Source organism: Eptesicus fuscus, chromosome 3 (assembly GCF_027574615.1).
Source record: "Eptesicus fuscus isolate TK198812 chromosome 3, DD_ASM_mEF_20220401, whole genome shotgun sequence".
NCBI lineage: Eukaryota > Metazoa > Chordata > Mammalia > Chiroptera > Vespertilionidae > Eptesicus > Eptesicus fuscus.
The window spans coordinates 67,274,361-67,294,157 of record NC_072475.1 but is presented as its reverse complement, the minus strand read 5'-3'; the positions used below and the strand labels follow the sequence as shown (position 1 = coordinate 67,294,157).

Below are 19,797 nucleotides of genomic sequence, written 5' to 3'. Positions count from 1 at the left end.
AGGAAGGCCCATTCTTGCAGAAATCTTCATGCATCAGGGCTCTAGTGATTTCGTAATAATGATGTGAAATGCTCTTACTGCCTTCTGATTACTTAGCTCTCTCTGATTATTTCTAAGAGACTCTCATACAAAATGAATTAGGGAGTGAGCACTGGACTCTAGCACAGGAGGCCTGGTGCAGGTGCTAGTGCTGAGTGATTTGGGTTAAGTCAGTTGATCATACATCTTTAAATCAATTTTAGAGGTGTCAGAACCATGATAGAGTACTTATGTGGCACTACTCAGAGGGGTCTTCTCTGGATAAAGCTTGATGGATAGTGAGAAAAAATAAAGGCCCCATATAACAGTTACTTCTAGGGTGGGTAACTTCTTATTTCTAAGGTTTTAGTGGCCAGGATTGTTATATTACTAACTCCTGTTTGGAGTAATACATTAAAATAGGCTCTGAGACAAGCGGATTGAGGCCCAAATCCTTGTCCTTCCACCACATATCTGTGGTTGATACCTCAATAAATCACATAGCATGTTGTTTACTAAAGTGGCAGCAGCAATTCTGCTTCCTGGAGCCACACCATTGCATGGTTATCTCCTACTCTGACTTTCAGTCAGTCATGTGGTTCATTTTGGCTAAAAGGAGTTAAGAGCACATATGATGCAAGGAGAAACTTGAAAAGCACTAGCAAATTCCAGCTTTCTCTCTCCTATTGATGGATGTCTGAGACTCTTCACCCACCATGAAGAATCTATAATAACAAAAGCATAATATGCTAATTAGACCTGCCAGCCAAACGACCTTCCAGGTGTCATTCCGGACATCCTTCCGGACAAAGCTGTGGAGGTGGGGGCTGAGGCAGAGGCAGTTAGAGGGTATCAGGCAGGCAGGCAGAGGGGTTAGGGGTGATCAAGTAGGCAGGCGAGTTGCCAGGGGCAATCAGGCAGGCAGGTGAGTGGTTAAGGAAAATCAGGCAGGCAGGCAGACAGAGGGGTTAGGGGTGACCAGGCAGGCAGGCAAGTGGTTAGGGGCATTAAGACAAGCAGGCAGGTGAGTGGTTAGGGGAAATCAGGCAGGCAGAGGGGTTAGGGGCAATCAGGCAGGCAGGCGAGTGGTTAAGGGTGATCAGGCAGGCAGGCGAGTAGTTAAGGGTGATCAGGCAGGCAGACAGAGGTGGTTAGGGGCCATCAGGCAGGCAGGCAGGCAGGCAGAGTGGTTAGGGGCAATCAGGCAGGCAGACAGAGGTGGTTAGGGGCCATCAGGCAGGCAGGCAGAGTAGTTAGGGGTGATTAGGCAGGCAGGCAGGTGAGCGGTTAGGAGCCAGCAGTCCTGGATTGTGAGAGGGATGTCCGACTGCCAGTTTAAGCCCAATCGAACATCCCCCAAGGGGTCCTGGATTGGGAAAGGGTTCAGGCTGGGCTGAGGGGACTGCCCGCCCTGTGCACAAATTTTGTGCTCCAGGCCTCTAGTCCTGAAATAACCTCCTAGATGATGAGATATATGTGTGGCAGTGACACCTATTGCCTAAAGCCAACACTACTAGTACCAACCAACAGACACATGAGCAGGGCCCTTCAGCCATCTAGCTCATCCTCCTGCCTCAGCTGACCTCCAGAGTTGAACAGACTCAGGAGACAGATAGGCAGAAATCACCAGACCAAACTACTTTTATATCTCTTCTAGAGGCCAGTGCATGGATTCATGCACTGGTGTGGGGTGTGGCCTATGGAGATTGGCCCATTGTGGGAGCATCTCTAGTCTGGTCAGCCAAGTGGTTGTGGACCCACCTTCTGAGTGGCTGTGCCGCTCATCCTAGTCAGCCAAGCAGTGCTCCCACTGTGGGAGCACACTGACCACGAGGGGGCAGCTCCTGCATTGAGGATCTGCCCGTTGGTGGTCAGTGCATGTCATAGTGACTGGTTGACCAGTCGTTCTGGTCATTCCACTGTTCAGTTGCTGGGCTTTTCTATATATAGATTCTTTTTTATTTCATTCTCTTTGGTCATTTGTATGACCTCCATTTTTCTAGACTCTTTCAAGTATACATTGTTTTAATAGTTTTGCTTCTAATATAGTTTAGGTAATGGCCTTATATTTATAAAATTGTTTTTGTTAATTTGAAAGAAATGCACCCCTGCTTAAGATCTGGAGTATTTTGCCTAAAGGTCTTTTCTTGATGAGGTCAAATCTCACATAATTAGAAAAAAATCACAACAGTTTGTAAATTAGAGTTATAGTTGTTTTTCTTGATGAGGTCAAATCTCACATAATTAGAAAAAAATCACAACAGTTTGTAAATTAGAGTTATAGTTGTTTCTGTAAATATTCTTCTCTGTCTTTTTCTTTTCCATGTGGGTGTGGGAAGTTTTAGAAAGAGAGTATTTAAAACATCACTTTTATTAATAAATTTCTTTTACTAGACCTAATAGATTTCACAATAGCTCTCTTATAGCATGTCAGAGATAAAATCATAACTAGTGTTAGTTCTATCACTCAGATTTTCAGGATTACTTTTTCCCCCATAATTATTTTTCCTGAGTCTTCAGTTAACTAGACATTTGTCAAGATATAGCATATTAATTAAAATATAAAGTTTATTTTACTTCTTTCACACCTTGTACTTCCCCCTTTCTTCTTTGTTTCTTAATTTTGAGCAAAATTTTTAAAAATTTAAACATAAATAAAATGTGGTGGCTCATTAGTGAATGATATTATTGGAAAACAATATTTTTTACCTGCCAAAATAATTTCTGGAACATGTACACATCCATGTCAAATGCAACATTAAAGATAATTACTGGTGTAAATAAATAAAAGAATAATTGTGAATCCATCCATTGTATGGCATCAGCATATCTCAGGACCTAATAATATAAAAATATGTCATTTTCTCATTTATCCATCCTTCTATTAGCATAGACTACATGTTAGATACTCTTATCTCCAACAAAAGAGGAAAACATACATCATAATGTAATAAGTGCTACTGTCTTAACTCTGTCAGATTTTTATAATTTTCCATAAGATTATTACCAATTATAGTGGAAAGTTAATGCACATATCTATGTCCATTTTATCTTTTTAACTAGGAAGTACACTACATGGCCTCTAGAAATATCTAGGAGATTTTCAGGCATACAAGAGGAAGAAAGATATTTCAGACAGATGGATTATCATGCATAAAACCCACAAGGGAGTAAGCAATCATATCAAATTCTAGAAACTACAAATAACTAGCCGTGGCTTATACAGAAGTTGTGTGTGGAAGAATAGCAGTGTGTGGGAAGTTAATGCAGCTCATGAAATAACTAATTTGTGTTGTTTATCACAAAATATTTATGAATTTTATTCTGGGCATCCATTCAACATCCATTCTATAAGAAAATACTGAGCACCTACTGAGTTGGGTGAGAGCTATGCATGTGGGAGCTGATTCTTGTGGTTTCTTGTGCTTCTCGGGTCTTATGAGTGGAGGCATTGGTTGCTTTCTTCCAGACTATCTTTTCCAGAATATTTGAGTGAATAAAAAGTTTGGAAGATAGACCAAGGTTTCTCTCCAGAGCAAGGGCCAGATTTACTATATTGTTCAGTGTACTAAAGATAATAACTCTTTAGGACAGGAAAGCTAACTGTGCGTCATAAACTATTCAAGTTCTCTAAGCTCAGGTTTCTTCTCCGGTAATTCAACCCATTGTGTGTGCAGGTTTCGTCTGGCCCTCTTAGTTCTCCCTCTGGGAGCTGGGACTCATGGAACAGGCACAGGAAAACGCTGAGATTCTGGCTTCTGCAATTGCCCTGAGTGATAGAGTTCTTTTTAGCTGGTCCAAGAGTCGTATGGTTTTTATCAGGATCATGAAACTGTGGCAGTCTAACTTATTAGCTTGCAAGAAGAGTAAAGAGAAGTACTTAAAATTGAGTTTGATCAGTAGTGGGGGTGGAGAATGGACCCCAAAGAGCCCCATGCAGCCCTGCTGGCTTAGTTACCATCACACCAGGAGAAGAGCAGCAGCTGCCCAGCTATGCAGCTGGCCCAGGTCACCATCACAGCAACCAAGAGCAGAGGAGTGGAGACCCAGCAGCTGCCCACCGCCCCCACTCCCTCAGCACTGCTGACACCAAGCCTGACAGCACAGGGCAATGGGGCAGGGAGCCCTGACCTGGACAGCCTCACATCAGTGGTGCCTGCAGGTGGGGACAAGAAGGTCTTTGCAGGGAAGATTTGGAAACAATAAAATGGTTCAATGTAAAAAATGGATATGGTTTCGTCAATAGGAATGACATCAAGGAAGATGTGTTTGTACATCAGACTGCCATAAAGAAGAATAACCCCAGGAAGTACCTTTGCAGTAGAGGAGATGGAGAGACTGTGGAGTTCGATATTGTTGAAGGAGAAAAGGGTACGAGGCAGCAAATGCTACAGGCCCTGGTGGAGAAGTTCCAGTGCAAGGCCGTAAATATGCAGCAGACTGGAACCATTACAGACGCTACCCACGTGGCAGGGGTCCTCCACACAATTACCAGCAGACTTACCGGAACAGTGAGAGTGGGGAAAGAATGAGGGATGAGCCAAGACAGCGAGGCTCAGTGGTTGAGGGTCAACCTATGAACCAGGAGGTCACGGTTCATTTCCTGGTCAGGCATATCCCTGGGTTTCAGGCTCTATCCCCAGTGTGGGGCATGCAGAAGGCAGCTGATCAATGATTCTCTCTCATCATTGATGTTTCTCTCTCTCTTTCTCTCTCTCTCTCTCTCTCTCTCTCTCTCTCTCTCTCTCTCTCTCTCTCTCCTCTCTCTCTCTCTCTCTCCTTTCTTCTATGAAATCAATCAAATATATTTTTTAAAAAAGAATGAGGGATGAGAGAGTGATCCTGAAGGCCAGGCCCAACAGTGCCTGCCCTCCCACTGGCCAGGGTTCCCACCTTAATCCACGAGGAGACCCTATGGGTGTTGACTACAGTATTCCAACCCTCCTGTGCAGGGAGAAGTGATGGAGGGTGCTGACAACCAGGGTGTAGGAGAACAAGATAGACCAGTGAGACAGAATATATATTGGGGCTATAGACGACGATTCCACAGGGACCCTCCACATCAAAGACAGCCTAGAGAGGATGGCAATGAAGAAGATAAGGAAAATCAAGGAGATGAGACCCAAGGTCAGCAGCCACCTGAAAGCCTCAATGTCGGTACTGACACAACTTCAATTACTGATGCAGAGGCCCAGAAAACCCTAAACCACAAGATGGCAAAGAGACAAAAGCAGCTGATCCACCACCTGAGAATTCGTCCCTTCTGGAGGCTGAGCAGGGCCAGGCTGAGTAAATGTAGGCTTATCACCTCTTCCAAATTATCTTTTTCAGAATATTTCAGTGAAATATTATAAGGTTTAGTCATCCAACAAGAAGGAATGAATATGAAATTCCAGCAGTAAGAAATGAACAAAAGATTGGAGCTGAAGACCTTAAGTGCTTGCCTTTCGCCATTGAACAGATAACTAGAACTATCTATGCAGCATCGGGTTTTTATTATTTTTTCCTAAAGATGTCTCTTTTTGGTGATGATAACATGTGATTTTTGTTGTTGTTGTTGTTTTAAAGCCTGCTTTTTCTCTTTAAAGGTTTTTAAATTGTTTCATATTTGGTCAGGTTGAGTTTTAAGAACCTCATTTTTAATTTTTAATAAAGGTTTACAACTTGATTTTTTTTCAAAAAAGTCAACAAACTTCCATAAAGGTCATAAATAATTGCACTTAAAATTGCTTTTGTATCAAAATCATATGGTTATAAAACCTATTCAAGACAAAGTAGTGATCTGCTTTTGTTTTCCCTGAATATATGTTTTCCATAATTTTTTTACATCTCTGGTTAAATTTGTTTGGAAAGTCAATCATTTTCACATACATTCTCATTCATATTCTGACTGACTGAAGTAGGTGTTGGCAAAATATTGTCCCTAAGTCAAAATTTCTCAATGCCTGTTTTGTAAATAAAGTCTTATTGGAACACAGTCATGCAAATTCACTTACACATTGTCTATGGAAGTATAGCTGCTTTTGAAATACAATGACAGATTTGATTAATTGTGACAGAAATTATATGGCCTGCGTAATCTAAAATATTTACTATAGAAGAAATGAAATTGTCATTATTCACAGGTGACATGATATTGTACATAGAAAACCCTAAAGACTCCATCAAAAAAACTACTAGACTTAATAAATGAATTTGGCAATGTAGCAGGATACAAAGTTAACACCCAGAAGTCTATGGCTTTTTTATACACCAATAATGAACTCACAGAAAGAGGAACTAAAAACACAATCCCATTTACCATTTCAACAAAAAAAATTAAGATACCTAGGAATAAATTTAACCAAGGAGGTAAAGGACCTGTACTCAGAAAACTATAGGATGCTGAAAAAAGAGATAGAGGAAGACATAAACAAATGGAAGAATATACCTTGTTTATGGATTGGTAGAATTAAAATTTCCATACTACCCAAAGCAATCTATAAGTTCAATGCAATCTCCATTAAAATACCAATGGCATACTTCAAAGACCTAGAACAAACTCTCCAAAAATTCATCTGGGATAAAAAAAGATCCCAAATAGCTGCAACAATCTTGATAAAGAAGAACAAAGTTGGAGGGATCACAATACCAGATATCAAGCTATACTACAAAGCCACTGTTCTCAAAACTGCCTGGCACTGGCACAAGAACAGACATATAGACCAGTGGAATAGAACAGAGAACCCAGAAATCTACACAAGCCATTATGCTCAATTAATATTTGACAAAGGAGGCAAAAGTATACAATGGAGTCAAGACAGTCTCCTCAATAACGGTGTTGGGAAAATTGGACAGATACATGCAAAAAAAATGAAACTAGACCACCAACTTACACCATACACAAAAATAAACTCAAAATGGACAAAGGACTTAAACTTAAGATGGGAAACCATAATAATCTTAGAAGAAGCCATAGGCAGCAAAATAGCAGACATTTGTCGTAGCAATATCTTTACCAACACAGATCCCAAGGCAATGGAAACTAAGGAGAAAATAAACAAATGGGACTACATCAAAATAAAAAGCATCTGCACAGCAAAAGAAACCATCAACAAAACAACAAGAAAGCCCACTGCATGGGAGAACATACCCTGAGTGGCCAGATTATTATGATCTCTGAATGCATAATCATCTGGCTACTCAGTGTATATCCTATATAATAAAAGGCTAATATGCAAATCGTCCCCTCGACCAGGAGTTTAACCAGCAGGCAGGCCGGCCAACTGCCCATGTCCCCTCCCCCTGGCCAGGCTGGCCGGATCCCACCCATGCATGAATTCATGTACCGGGCCTCTAAAACACACACACACACACACACACACACACACACACACACACACAGGGTGGCCAGATTATTATGTGTTCAGAGATCATAAAAATCTGGCCACTCAGTGTATTTGCCAATGTTATCTCCGATAAGTGTTTAATCTCCAAAATTTATAGGGAACTCATACGACTTAAGAAAAGGAAGATAAACAACCCAATCAAAAAAAATGGGCAAAGGACCTAAATAGACACTTTTCCAAAGAGGGAATACAGAAGGCCAGGAGACATATGAAAACATACTCAATGTCACTAATAATCTGAGAGATGCAATCAATACAACAATGAGATACCATCTCACACCTGCCAGAATGGCTATCATCAACAAATCAACAAACGACAAGTGCTGGAGAGGATGCAGAGAAAAAGGAACCCTCTTGCACTGCTGGTGGGAATGCAGACTGGTGCAGCCACTGTGGAAAACAGTATTGAGTTTCCTCAAAAAACTAAACATGGAACTTCCATTTGACCCAGTAATCCCACTTCTAGGAATCCCACTTCAAAGAAAACAGAAACACCAATTAGAAAGGCTATATGCACCCCTATGTTCATAGCAGCACAATTTACAATAGCTAAGATTTGGAAACAACCTAAATGCCCATCAGCAGATGAGTGGATTAGAAAACTATGATACATCTACACAATGGAATACTACGTTGCTGTAAGAAAGAAGGAATTCTTATCATTTGCAACAGCATGGATGGAACTGGAGAGCATTATGCTAAGCGAAATAAGCCAGTCAGAGAAAGACAAATATCACATGATCTCACTCATTTGTGGAATATAATGAACATCATAAACTGATAAGCAAAAATAGATACAGAGACAAAGAAGCATCGAACAGACTTTCAAACTATAGCTGAAAGGCAGGGGAGGGTGGGGGTGTAAGAGATTAATTGAAAGACTTGTATGTATGCATATAAGCATAACCAATGAACACAGACACTAGGGGGGTAAGGGAATGTGCTGGAAATTGGGGGGGTGGGGGAAAGTCAATGGGGGAAAAAGGAGACATATGTACTACCATTTGTAATACTTTAAACAATAAAAAAATATAAATGAAAAAGCTCAAAAAAATAAAATATTTACTATATTTACTTTTACAGAAAAAGATTGCCACCAACCCTTGGGTCAGATGACTATTGTGTTAATAATGCATTCTATATCCTTTAGAGTAAGTATATTCTCTCTCCTCTGACTCCAGCTCTTCCCAACTATTTGGTAATACTAGAGTTGTCTGGACTATATCTATAGTTTGCCTGCTCCTCCCTTCCAATGTCAGATACAAAGTTCTGTGTATATTTCTTGATATATTCCAAGCCAGGCACACTTAGAGACTAGCCTCTATTCTAATGGAAATCCGATTGAAACATTCCTAATTGAGGCAATACATTGTTGTTGTTGTTGTTTTGTCAGAATTCTCTTGCTATGAGAGTTCTGTATCAGCAGCTCTAAGTCCCTCTGGGCTTCTATCTTATAAACCAATTCTCATCTAAGCTTCGCTTTTTCACACCCGGTTCCTTTTCCTACACATCTGATGTTATCCACATCCTAAGCACCTATCAAATGGCAGAACAGTGAAGAGACAAGTATTTTAACAATCTTCTTAAGCCATCTTTGTATTTATATGAATCTTAGCTATAGAAAAAAATACTTGTATTTACTATACACACCTGGTCAGATGCAAAACTGAGTATTTCAAAACTGCATCCAATTAAAAATAGTATCACAGGGAGAGGAATTATAAAATCCTTCAAGTGTAGGTTCAAAATTGCTGCAAAAAAAGTAGTTATTAAAAAGCAGTAAGATATTACATTTTAAGAACTTTAATATGAATTCTGAACACTGAGGACAATGAAATACTGATCCACTACTTACTTCCTATATTCCTGTATTTGAAACCCTCCTTCACACTTAAGCACACAGAATCAGTGTAATTACTAATCCACTAGATTCCTGCTTGACCTGTTCTATGAAGTATATAATTTCTTTAGAATCATTGGTTCTTGGGTTACTACTAAAATATCTATAGCAGTTTGTTCACACACTACAAATTGAGTAGCTTCTTTGGCAATCCTGCAATAAGAGGTTAATAAAAACTAAACTTGAGTGAAATCTGACTGATTCATAAATAGTAATGAGGAACTAACTGTAATAATTATGTCAATGAGAAAAAAAATAACTACTTATTACTAGTTAGCTACTACATAATAGAAAGCATGAATACTTAACTTCGTTAATCATTATTTTAAAGTGCAATAAGCAATATTACAGTATTTTCTTCAGTTTAATGTTTTCTGCTTCTTTTTAATACAATTCTTACATCAAAGCATGTAGAAAGGTGCATCCTTTTGGTTTCTACGCTGTGCTTTTATTGTCATAAGAGATAGAAATAATTTATCATTTGCACAAAACCAGTGGGACACCATACCCAGTGGTTAAAAAGTAACTATCACTTTGAAATTCTTTGTCCAAGTAAAGAAAACAGTGGAACAGCTAACTTTAAAATATGAATGAAACTATAGTTTATGATAACACAGATTTAAAATGCCCCAACCCTTGATTTTCTACTTATCTGTTTCAATTCTCCCCAACACTTAAATCTACTATACACACCTGGTCAGATGCAAAACTAAGTAACTAAGAAAGTGTGAATATTTTTAACACAATAAAGGTGAAGAATAAGGATTAGATTTTACATGTTTCTTCTCAGGGGCAGATTATTGTTGTATTCATTTAATTGAAAATCTGGGAACAAAGGTACAAATTTAGGACCAAAATTCTGATTTTCTACTACTGCTACTTTTTTTTATGAGATAAATTTTTTTTATTAAGGTATTATATGTGAACATATCTTACCATTGCCACCCCCCACCCCACTCCCATATATGCCCTCACCCCTCAGAGTTTTGCATCCGTTGGTTATGCTTATATGCATGCATACAAGTCCTTTGATTGATCTCTTATCTCCCCCACCTCTCCCTAACTTTCCCTGTAATTTGACAGTCTGTTTCTATATGGTGGCATTTACAAATCCATCTATAGAATAAACTAAAATAAAGAGAGTTGCACCTACCTCCAATTGTGCAGATCAAAGCCAATATTAGAATGATTTCAGGGAGGTCCTTAGGATAACTACTGATCTTATTCTTGATAAATTCTGCCCAACTGCCACTAAATCCTTTGTTATGGAAAGTGTAATTATAAGTACTGGAATTCATGTCCATCCTGTTGGTTCTCACAGACCATCTGAATCCAACTCTTTTGACGCTCTGCAAAACTCACACAGGATCAAAGGAAAATAAGGTTTGCTTTCTAATGCTTTTCTTTAAAGATAATAATTTAAAACAGTGCTTATTTCTCCTTAATTACTTCTAGTGATATCTTAGGGTCTGCCAGAATTAGGGATGCCTCCCATTCCCATCATGCTTTCCATTTAAATGAGATAAAAAAGGTACAAACCCAAGTGATAGAGATTAACCAGTGTCACCCCATGTTCACTCAGTGTTACTCACCTGGCATCTACCCAGCTGCCTGACAAGCTTTTTCACCTAACTTGCAGCCGGGACCACAAGTTGGTGCATATCACTTAGCTCTGGGGATGGACAACTGAGGGGTTTGTCCTCAGCTTCCCTAAGCCTCTGGAAGTATGTTCATGGCAGCTATTCCAAAGTGGGTAGCAGGATGGGAGAAGGATCTCTTTTGTTGTTCTATCCAGACAGAAATTAATGGATTATGATGATACTCAATCATAGCCTTATTTTTCCCATTTGGAGCACTAATGGGTCAAGTTTCCTCCAACTTTTACATATCCATACAGCAACCAAGAACATAAGAAAAATATTGAAACCAAAAGGATTTAAAACAGGGAGGTTGTTATGTGTTCTGTCTCATTGTTACTTCCTAGATGAGGAGCAACAAGGGTTATTTTGTGTCTTGGTTTGAAAGAATAGATAGTAGGTGCAGTCTGCAATCCCACCTGCTTCCGTGGTAAGGAAAGTTTTACATCGGGGCTCTCAAACTTTCTGAAGGATATTCTTCCAATTTTTTCTCTCCTAACAGTGGCTTAACATTTTCTACTGTTCACTATTAGCATCTGATCTGGCTGCCTTGCAAAGTAATCAATTAGTTTTACTAAACTTCTCATAATCCAGCAATGTCTTTTCTCAGTTTCAAATATATATATATATATATATATATATATATATATATATATATATATTACTAGTACATGCTCTTTTCTGATCAAAATCAATATTTTAAAGAGAAAATTAAATGATATGTGCTTATTATAAAAACTTTTGACATAATTATATAAACAAACATTTCAAAAACAGAAAACCATCCAGTTATGTCATCTAGTGGCTCTTATATGTTTCGTTTACATAGTTGGGTTCATCCTTATATAATCATACTTTATGCTCTTTTCCACTTTGTATCTATCAGCTGCATCAAGGAGCCTTGTGGACAGCGTTAACCAAGGTTGTAGCATGTTAACACCAATATAAAAGTGCCCACTCTGGTCAGACGGCCTGCATGCAAAGGCCTGATGAGTTGCTGCTTGCAGGGTGAAAGACTGAGCAACTTAATTCAGTGCTGTTGGCCTCAGTTTTCCAACCTGTATAGCTTTTAGTCTGTGTCTTCTATCTCTCTTCCAATACTTATTATTTTTATTTGAAATCACCTGGGGAGCTATAATAATAGTGGTGCCTGGGTCTTATCAGTCTTGAAATCAGTCTTGAGTTGCAGTCTGTACTCCCCAGGCAATTTTAATAGATAGCCAAGGTTAGGGACCACTGTGATTCACACAATGAAAAGGCAACGCTGCTCAGTTTTCAGTCTCAATGCCAGAATCTTTTCAATATTCCGGAGTCAGTTTTTCTGAGAAAGGGTCTCAATGCCTTTCAGTTGAAGATGATTGGAAACACATCTGTTGTTGATTAGTTTGGGTTATTTATTTATTTAGTCTCATGTGGGAGAATGTTCACCCTGGGGAACTGTGGGCTATTTCAGGAAAAGGATGTAGGAAAGAACTTATTGTGGATATGGGCTGTGGCTGGGTAATTTTGAAGAGGGTTTAGGAAGTGAGGGGTTACTATAGGTGGGCTTTGTCAGAAAGTAAGGACAATTCTGTGATTGAGCATCTCAAGAAATCTTATCTAGAAGGAGCTGTAATGTGTACAGATGCAGCAGTCACTCATTTTAGCAGGGGTGGGGATGTTTGGTATTGTACGGGTTGCACAATGACTTTGTTTTGTCTCACTTTATTATGGTCTCAGAATGACCTCATCGGATGTTGATATTCTTTGTAATTGTTTATGTCCAACTGGAGAGCAACATGGACTAGCTGTAAGCATTTGACTGACTTGTAGTAACTCTGAATGATACCTAATTCTAAGTGTCACAATGGTTTACTGCTGTCAGCAGCTGATTTTTTTGTTGTTGTTGTTTGATTGATTTTTGTTTTACCTGAAAAGAATCTAAGTTTCTTATCCTCACTTTAACATGTCAAGAGCTGGAGGTCGACCAGAACAAGCTCAGCTATTCCTCTAAGAGAGAGATTCTTGACCTTGGCTACACATTGGAATCACTTAGAGAGCTGTAAAAATACAGGTGCCTGGGTGGCATCCCTGGGAATCAATTTAATTGGCCTGAGTATTGGGAACTTTTAAAATTTCCCAGTGATTTAAGGAGCAGCCATTATTTAGAAGCACTGCTCTAGGAGAAGCCCATGCCATGGTGATATTTGCTCTTGTTTAGCACTTGTCCACTGTTACTGCAGGACTAAACATCCTGGGCCTGACCAAAAAAAAAAAAAAAAAAAAGCATTTTCTGCATGCTTTCAGAATTTAATACAGTTAAGTAGACTATTGTTTCCCAAACTAAAAGTGGGGATCCACATTTCCATAAGCATTTTCTCATTTCTAATTTTTTTTATTTGAAAACTTTAAGAAAAGTTTACACATTCAATCCTAATAAGTCATTTTTTTAGAAATGAATAAAACTACTCAAGTCTTTTCTGTGAATATGTGGCAAATAATCAGTTTGGCTGCTTCAACCTCTACTTCAAGTTCTTCTAACAAATCTTTTCCCCAAGAAATGATCTCACCATAAATTAGCATATAAATGCTAATATTACTCTAGTTTAATAATTTAAATACAGGGGTGAAGAGCTAGCAGTGCGAATAAACAGATTTTCCATGTAATTAAAACTTCTTCAGCTTAAAGTGACTTTTGACAACTTTGGATAAGAATCTCTATCTCATTAAAAAAATACTGATTTGTCTTGAAATTACCACGTAGGTTTCCAATAAATTAAATAATGGCTAAATTCTCTTTGTGTGGAATTCATTCATGACTGCTCTCTCAGAAATGGCATGCAGGTTTGTCTTCAACAGTTAAGTGTTTTGAAATTCTTTCTCATGGAGTGGAAGTCATACTAATTCACCCTGTCACTGAAAATGAGAGTTCTTTCTTCCTTTAAAAACATGTTTTTATTGATTTTAGAGAGGAAGAGAGAGGGAGAGAGAGAGAGAGAAACATCCATGGCCATCTCCTGCAAGCCCCCTCCTGGAGATGGGGCCTGAAACCATGAATCCAACAATGAACTCTTGGTGCATGGAATAAAGCTCAACCAACTGAACCACACCGGCCAGAGCTCTTTCTTCCTCTTAAACAGTACATTTCGCAGGATTCAGGTGACAAAGTAGCCTACTCAAACATCCCAGTAATCTTCACAAGCTGCCAAGCTCTTGCTTAATGGTTTATGGCAGATAAACAACTGGGATTTGCTTATTGTCTCAGTAAACTCTCCTACCACACAAGACAGCGTCTTACTCACAGACTCTGAAGGTGGGTGGTCTGTTGCCCTGACAATTCGGCTTCACTCATTCCTCCCTCAGCTCCAGCTCAGCTCCCGGCACCTGAGGAGAGTCACCGCAGCATCAGTGTGTTTTCCTCCCAGTACCTCATTAAAGAAAGGGAAGGAACATGAGCCAAGTGAATAATTAGGAAAACGGATATAGGAAGTTACTGGAGCATGGGGCAGGGGGTAAGGGACAGACATTGCAACTGAGAGACTGGTTGGTCTTTGGGGAAGTCCTTGATCAGCTGCCAAAGGAAATGTGGAAACTCCAAGAGGTAAGAGACGGCTGAGTCCGTAACTGGAATTCATTTGTTCCTCTCAGAGGGAGGCTGAAAAAGAAAGTGCCAGAGTGGAAGGGCAACTTCCAGAAGGGGGAACTAGGAATGGCTCACCATCCAAAGCTTCAGGAGGAATATCCTGTGGTATGTAAATGAGAAGTGGAGGTTCGCTATTTGTTCACCCAGAACAGTCACAACCAACTGCAAAACCTCGCTGACAGTTATTTGCTCCAAGCTCCGCCCCCTGGTCTGCACTCATTGGCTTTGAGTTTATAACCCCAGATTTGATTGGATGATGAAATACAGTCCTCAAAGGTGTTAGCATTATTCTCCGTGTACATCTAACGCAACCTTTGAATATTTAAAGAGTGTTTCTATATTTCTTAAATAATCAATGGTGAAAATGAGCCTCCAGACATTTCATTGCTGTGTTAATTTAAAGCTTTGGTATAGTGAATTTCTAACAAAAAGCCCATAACACGGTTTTCCCAGAATTCCAGTAGCAGTGAGTTTTTTGAATAAGAAGACAGGATGGTAGAGATTTTGAAATGTGAAAATGCAGGTTACCGTTAGGAAAACAAACAAACAAAGCTATTTTGGGCATGTAAGAGAATGGAATCAAGACACACAGGTTGAACTTTCATATCTGGGTCATTTATTGGGGAAATTTTTAGTAATAATGATATACTCATTTCTTTTTTCTAAGCATAATATGTAAAGGTTTTTTAATTGAAATGACTAATATTATCATAGAGCCAAATTTCATATTCCCACTCTCATCAAAATATTTTGGGAAAATTTTTTGCATTGATTTTGAAATCTAGATTCTTCTTTGGCTTGTGTGAGATCGTTTAGTATAATTTTACTTACACAAAGCCTTTGTGAAGCTATTTTGATCCTTATGAGGGAAAAATGTGCAGAGAAGAGAAGTCAAAGAATGGGAAAGTGAAAGGTGAACCCACCAAAGAGGTAAATGCTAAAGAATTTCTAATTCAATTATCTTCCCAGCTCAAAAGGAAGCATTCACAGCCTTCACATGTGGCCTTGTGGTGGCCACACAGATTTTGTTGAAGGAAATGCTCTTCACAATGTTAACAATGTAAATCCGTTTGGGGAGTGGTCAGTCAAGGAAACTAGGAAATATTTTTAAAACTGATAGAGTGCACATGTTTTAATGAAATAAAAGTTGAGATTGCTTATGAATAACTTATTAGATGAAAATATAAGGATCACTTGCAAGATCTCTTTTGTTAGATCTAGAATTAGATTAGCAATGAAACAGTCACTATATACATTTGTGAGAAAGACATAAATTTTGGAGGCACATGAACATGTAGTCCATAACAAGTATCATTTCATTTCAGCCTGAAGGTGTCCTTTTAGTATTTTTGTAATGCATATCTGCTATTAACACTTTCTATCAGTTTTGTTTTGTTTTGTTTTTACCTGGGAATGCTTAATTTTTCCTTCATTTTTGGTGAATAGTTTCACCAAATATGAAATTCTTTGTTGATTTGTTTTTTATTAGGCTTTCAATATGCCTTCTTAACTCCAAAGTTCCTGGTGAAAAACCAGTATTAATGTTACTGAAAATCTTTTGTGCATATGAGTTGCTTTCTCTTGCTGCTTTCAAGATTCTTTCTTTGTCTTTTACAGCTGAATTATGATGGGCCTATATATGGACTTCTGTGTTTATTCTACATAGTTTGCTGATCTTCTTGTGTACTTAGGCTAGTATTTTTCATTATATATGGGAAGTTTTCAGCCATCATTTCTCCAAATATTTCTACCCACTGTCTGTCTCCCCTCTTCTTCTGGGACTCTCATTATGAGCATGGTGGTTTACTGATAGAGTCCCACAGGTCTCTGAGGTTCTGCTCATTCTTCTTCATTGTTTTTGCTGTTGTTCCTCAGACTGGATAATCTCAATTGATCTATTTTCAAGTTTACTGATTTGATTTCCTGCCTGCTCAAATTGTCGTTGAGCCCCTCTAGTGCACATTTTTTAAAAAATTATTGTACCTTTTAAGTCCAGAATTTTTTTAAAATATATTTTTGGTTAATTTCAGAGAGGGAGGGAATCAAACCATGACCTCCTGGCTCATAGGTCGATGCTCTACTACTGAGACATACTGGCCAGGTTAGTCCAGGATTTTTACTCATTCCTTTTTTTTTTTTTTAATATATTTTATTGATTTTTTTTACAGAGAGGAAGGGGGAGGGATAGAGAGTTAGAAACATCGGATGAGAGAGAGACATCCATCAGCTGTCTCCTGCACACCCCCTACTGGGGAAGTGCCCGCAACCAAGGTACATGCCCTTGACTGGAATCGAACCTGGGACCCTTCAGTCTGCAGGCTGACGCTCTATCCACTGAGCCAAACCGATTAGGGCTCATTCCTTTTTATGGTTTCTATTTCTTTATTGATATTTTATATTTGATGAGACATCATTCTCAGACTTTCCTTTAATTCTTTAGTCATAATTTCCTTTAGAACCCTGTGCTGGAATCCCAGTCATTTTTTAAAGTTATAATGCTGTGATTACATCTTTATTACTTACAAGAAAAGAATCAGAGACTGAGTCTTGACCTCAATAGACTCTTCTGTTATTTCCCCAACATCATAGCAGTGCTACTCACTGACTCAGAGGCTAGGCACCTAATCCCAACACCTCTTTATTCACTATGCACCTTCCTCTCTCTCAGGAATGGCTGCCAGCACCAGAGGTAATAGATTCATAGTTTCCTTTCCCTTTGGGAACTGAGTTTTTTTTTTTCTGCCTCATTAACCAAAACAACAGTTCTCACCTGGGTAGTGAACTTAGAGTGTGGGCTTAGAGGCTGAAATTTAGATAGAGGGAAGGTTTGTCTTAAGGGAAGATAGAGAAGAAAGACCTCCAACACCTAGAGTCATGGGAATACTGGTGAGGGGTGGGGAATGGGGCTGCAATCATCCATGCCAAAGGAGAAATTTGTTTCTTCTGAGGTAGAAGCAGAGGGAAAAGTTATGAGAGGGGAAGGTAATTTTGTGCAGGGATTCATGAGTGACAAAGGGGAAAAAAGAAGGCTATTACCCCAAATGTGTCCTGTGTGTGCTCCCATTATTTTGTGCGTGTGCTTGTGAGTATGTGTGTGTAGGGGCGGGGGATATTATGGCTAAACTAGAGGCCCGGTGCACGAAATTCATGCACGGAGGGGGGTTGTCCCTCAGCCCAGCCTGTACCCTCTCCAATATGGGACCCCTCAGGATCAGGCCTAAACGGGCAGTCAGACATCCCTCTCACAATCCAGGACTGCTGGCTCCCAACTGCTTGCCTGCCTGCCTTCCTGATTGCCCCTAACCGCTTTTGCCTGCCAGCCTGATCACCCCCTAACCACTCTGCTGCCAGCCTGTTTGCCCCCAACTTCCCTCCTCTGTTGGCCTGGTTAACCCTAACTGCCCTCTCCTGCAGGGTTGATCACCTCCAACTGCCCTCCCTTGCAGGCCTGGTCCTTCTCAACTGCCCTCCCTTGCAGGCCAGGTACCTCCCAACTGCCCTCTCCTGCTGGCCATCTTGTGTCCACATGGGGGCAGGATCATTGACCACATGGGGGCAGCTATATTGTGTGTTGCAGTGATGATCAATCTGCATATTACTCTTTTATTAGATAGGATAGAAGCCTGGTACAGGGGTAGGGACCAGCTGGTTTGCCCTGAAGGGTGTCCCTGATCAGGGTGGGGTACCCTTGGGGCGTGGGGCGGCCTGAGAGAGGGGCCTGTGGTTGTTTGCAAGCGGGCCACGCCTCCTGGCAACGCAAACGGAGGCCCTGGTATCTGGAATTTATTTTCCTTCGACAATTGAAACTTTGTAGCCTGGATCGGAGCCAAGCCTGGGGCTCCTTCCGAGGCCCGCAGCCATTTGTGTTGGGGTTATAATTGAAACTTTGTTGCCTTAAGTGGGTGGGCCTGGCCAGGGTGTGTGGAAAGCTTTGCTTTCCCTGTTGCCGGTGGCAACCTTGGCCTGCTCTCTCAAGCTCCATTCTGCTGTCATTTGTTTGAATTTGTTTATCTTCTATAATTGAAACTTTGTAGCTTGAGTGGAGGCTTAGGCCTGCAATGGCTGGCAGAAAGCTTGGCTTCCTCTGTTACCTAGGAAACCTTGCTCTCTGTGGCTGTAGCCATCTTGGTTTGGGTTAATTTGCATACTCGCTCTGATTGGATGGTGGGCGTGGCTTGTGGGTGTGTCGGAGGTATGGTCAATTTGCATATTTGTCTATTATTAGATAGGATGATTGTGAAATGAAGGCTGTTTAATGATCTTACTCCAGAGAAGGCAAGCCCAACCTTGCTTCTCTGAGGACAGTATTTGCTCCAAATCACAGCCCTGGCTTCAATCCCCAATCCTGGGCTGGGTGTAAGTCTGAGATTGAGTGTAAGTCTGAGATTCTGGATAAAGATCCTACCCTACCTTGTAAGACAGAACGTACAGTCCAGAGATCACCGATCTTTATACCAGGAATAACAGACGTGCAAGCGGAATAAAATCTCCACTTTCAAATGGATTGTTCATGTTAAAGTGCACTCTGAACTTTAATGAATGAGACTGTTGTAATGAATGGGCACGGTTGTTCAGAATCTCAGCAGGAGGTAGACATTCTGGGGAAGCTGGTATGAGTCTGTGTGTATGAAATATCAACAGGCGCATGGCTGGGTTAGAATTTTTTTTAATATATACTTTATTGATTTTTTTACAGAGAGGAAGAGAGAGGGATAGAGAGTTAGAAACATCGATGAGAGAGAAACATTGATCAGCTGCCTCCTGCACACCCCCCACTGGGGATGTGCCCGCAACCAAGGTACATGCCCTTGACCGGAATCGAACCTGGGACCTTTGAGTCCAAAGGCCGACGCTCTATCCACTGAGCCAAACTGGTTTCGGCTGGGTTAGAATTTAAAGGAGAAAAATAGAAATCAAAAGCACCAGGAAAGGAGGGCTTTCTCTAAAGTAGTGTGCAGAGAGAGAAGTTTATAAGATGAAAGTAATGTGTCTGTGTTTCTTTTTTTCACTTTAATGTGTAAATAGTATTTAATTTGAAACTTCCTTTTTTTAAAATTTTCTACTTCAGTTGTTTAAGAGGTAGATTGTAGGAATGTAGGTGCCAAAGAAGTGATTTTTAGAAACTTAGCATACCTCTGTGTAGACCAGCCTTATCACTCAATCTTACTCATTGTGGAAAAACCAGTTTGATACCTATTATGTACATAAATAATAGGACACAAAAGAATGGGA

The 19,797-nt window shown here is 39.9% G+C and overlaps 1 protein-coding gene and 1 pseudogene across 1 annotated transcript in view; one reads left to right on the top strand and one right to left on the bottom strand.

Annotated features, from left to right (window-relative positions):
• The window catches only part of SLC9C1 (solute carrier family 9 member C1), a 99,496-nt gene extending 88,886 nt beyond the window's left edge, over window positions 1-10,610 (bottom strand). Inside the window, exons 1-3 of the mRNA XM_008146689.3 lie at window positions 10,460-10,610; window positions 9,057-9,157; window positions 2,728-2,856 (exon numbers count right to left, since the gene is read on the bottom strand). Coding sequence (XP_008144911.2) covers window positions 2,728-2,856; window positions 9,057-9,157; window positions 10,460-10,610 — 381 coding nt within the window. The remainder of the gene's footprint in view (window positions 1-2,727; window positions 2,857-9,056; window positions 9,158-10,459) is intronic.
• LOC114233415 (Y-box-binding protein 1-like) lies at window positions 3,740-5,311 on the top strand (annotated as a pseudogene).
• Window positions 10,611-19,797: the final 9,187 nt, after the last annotated feature.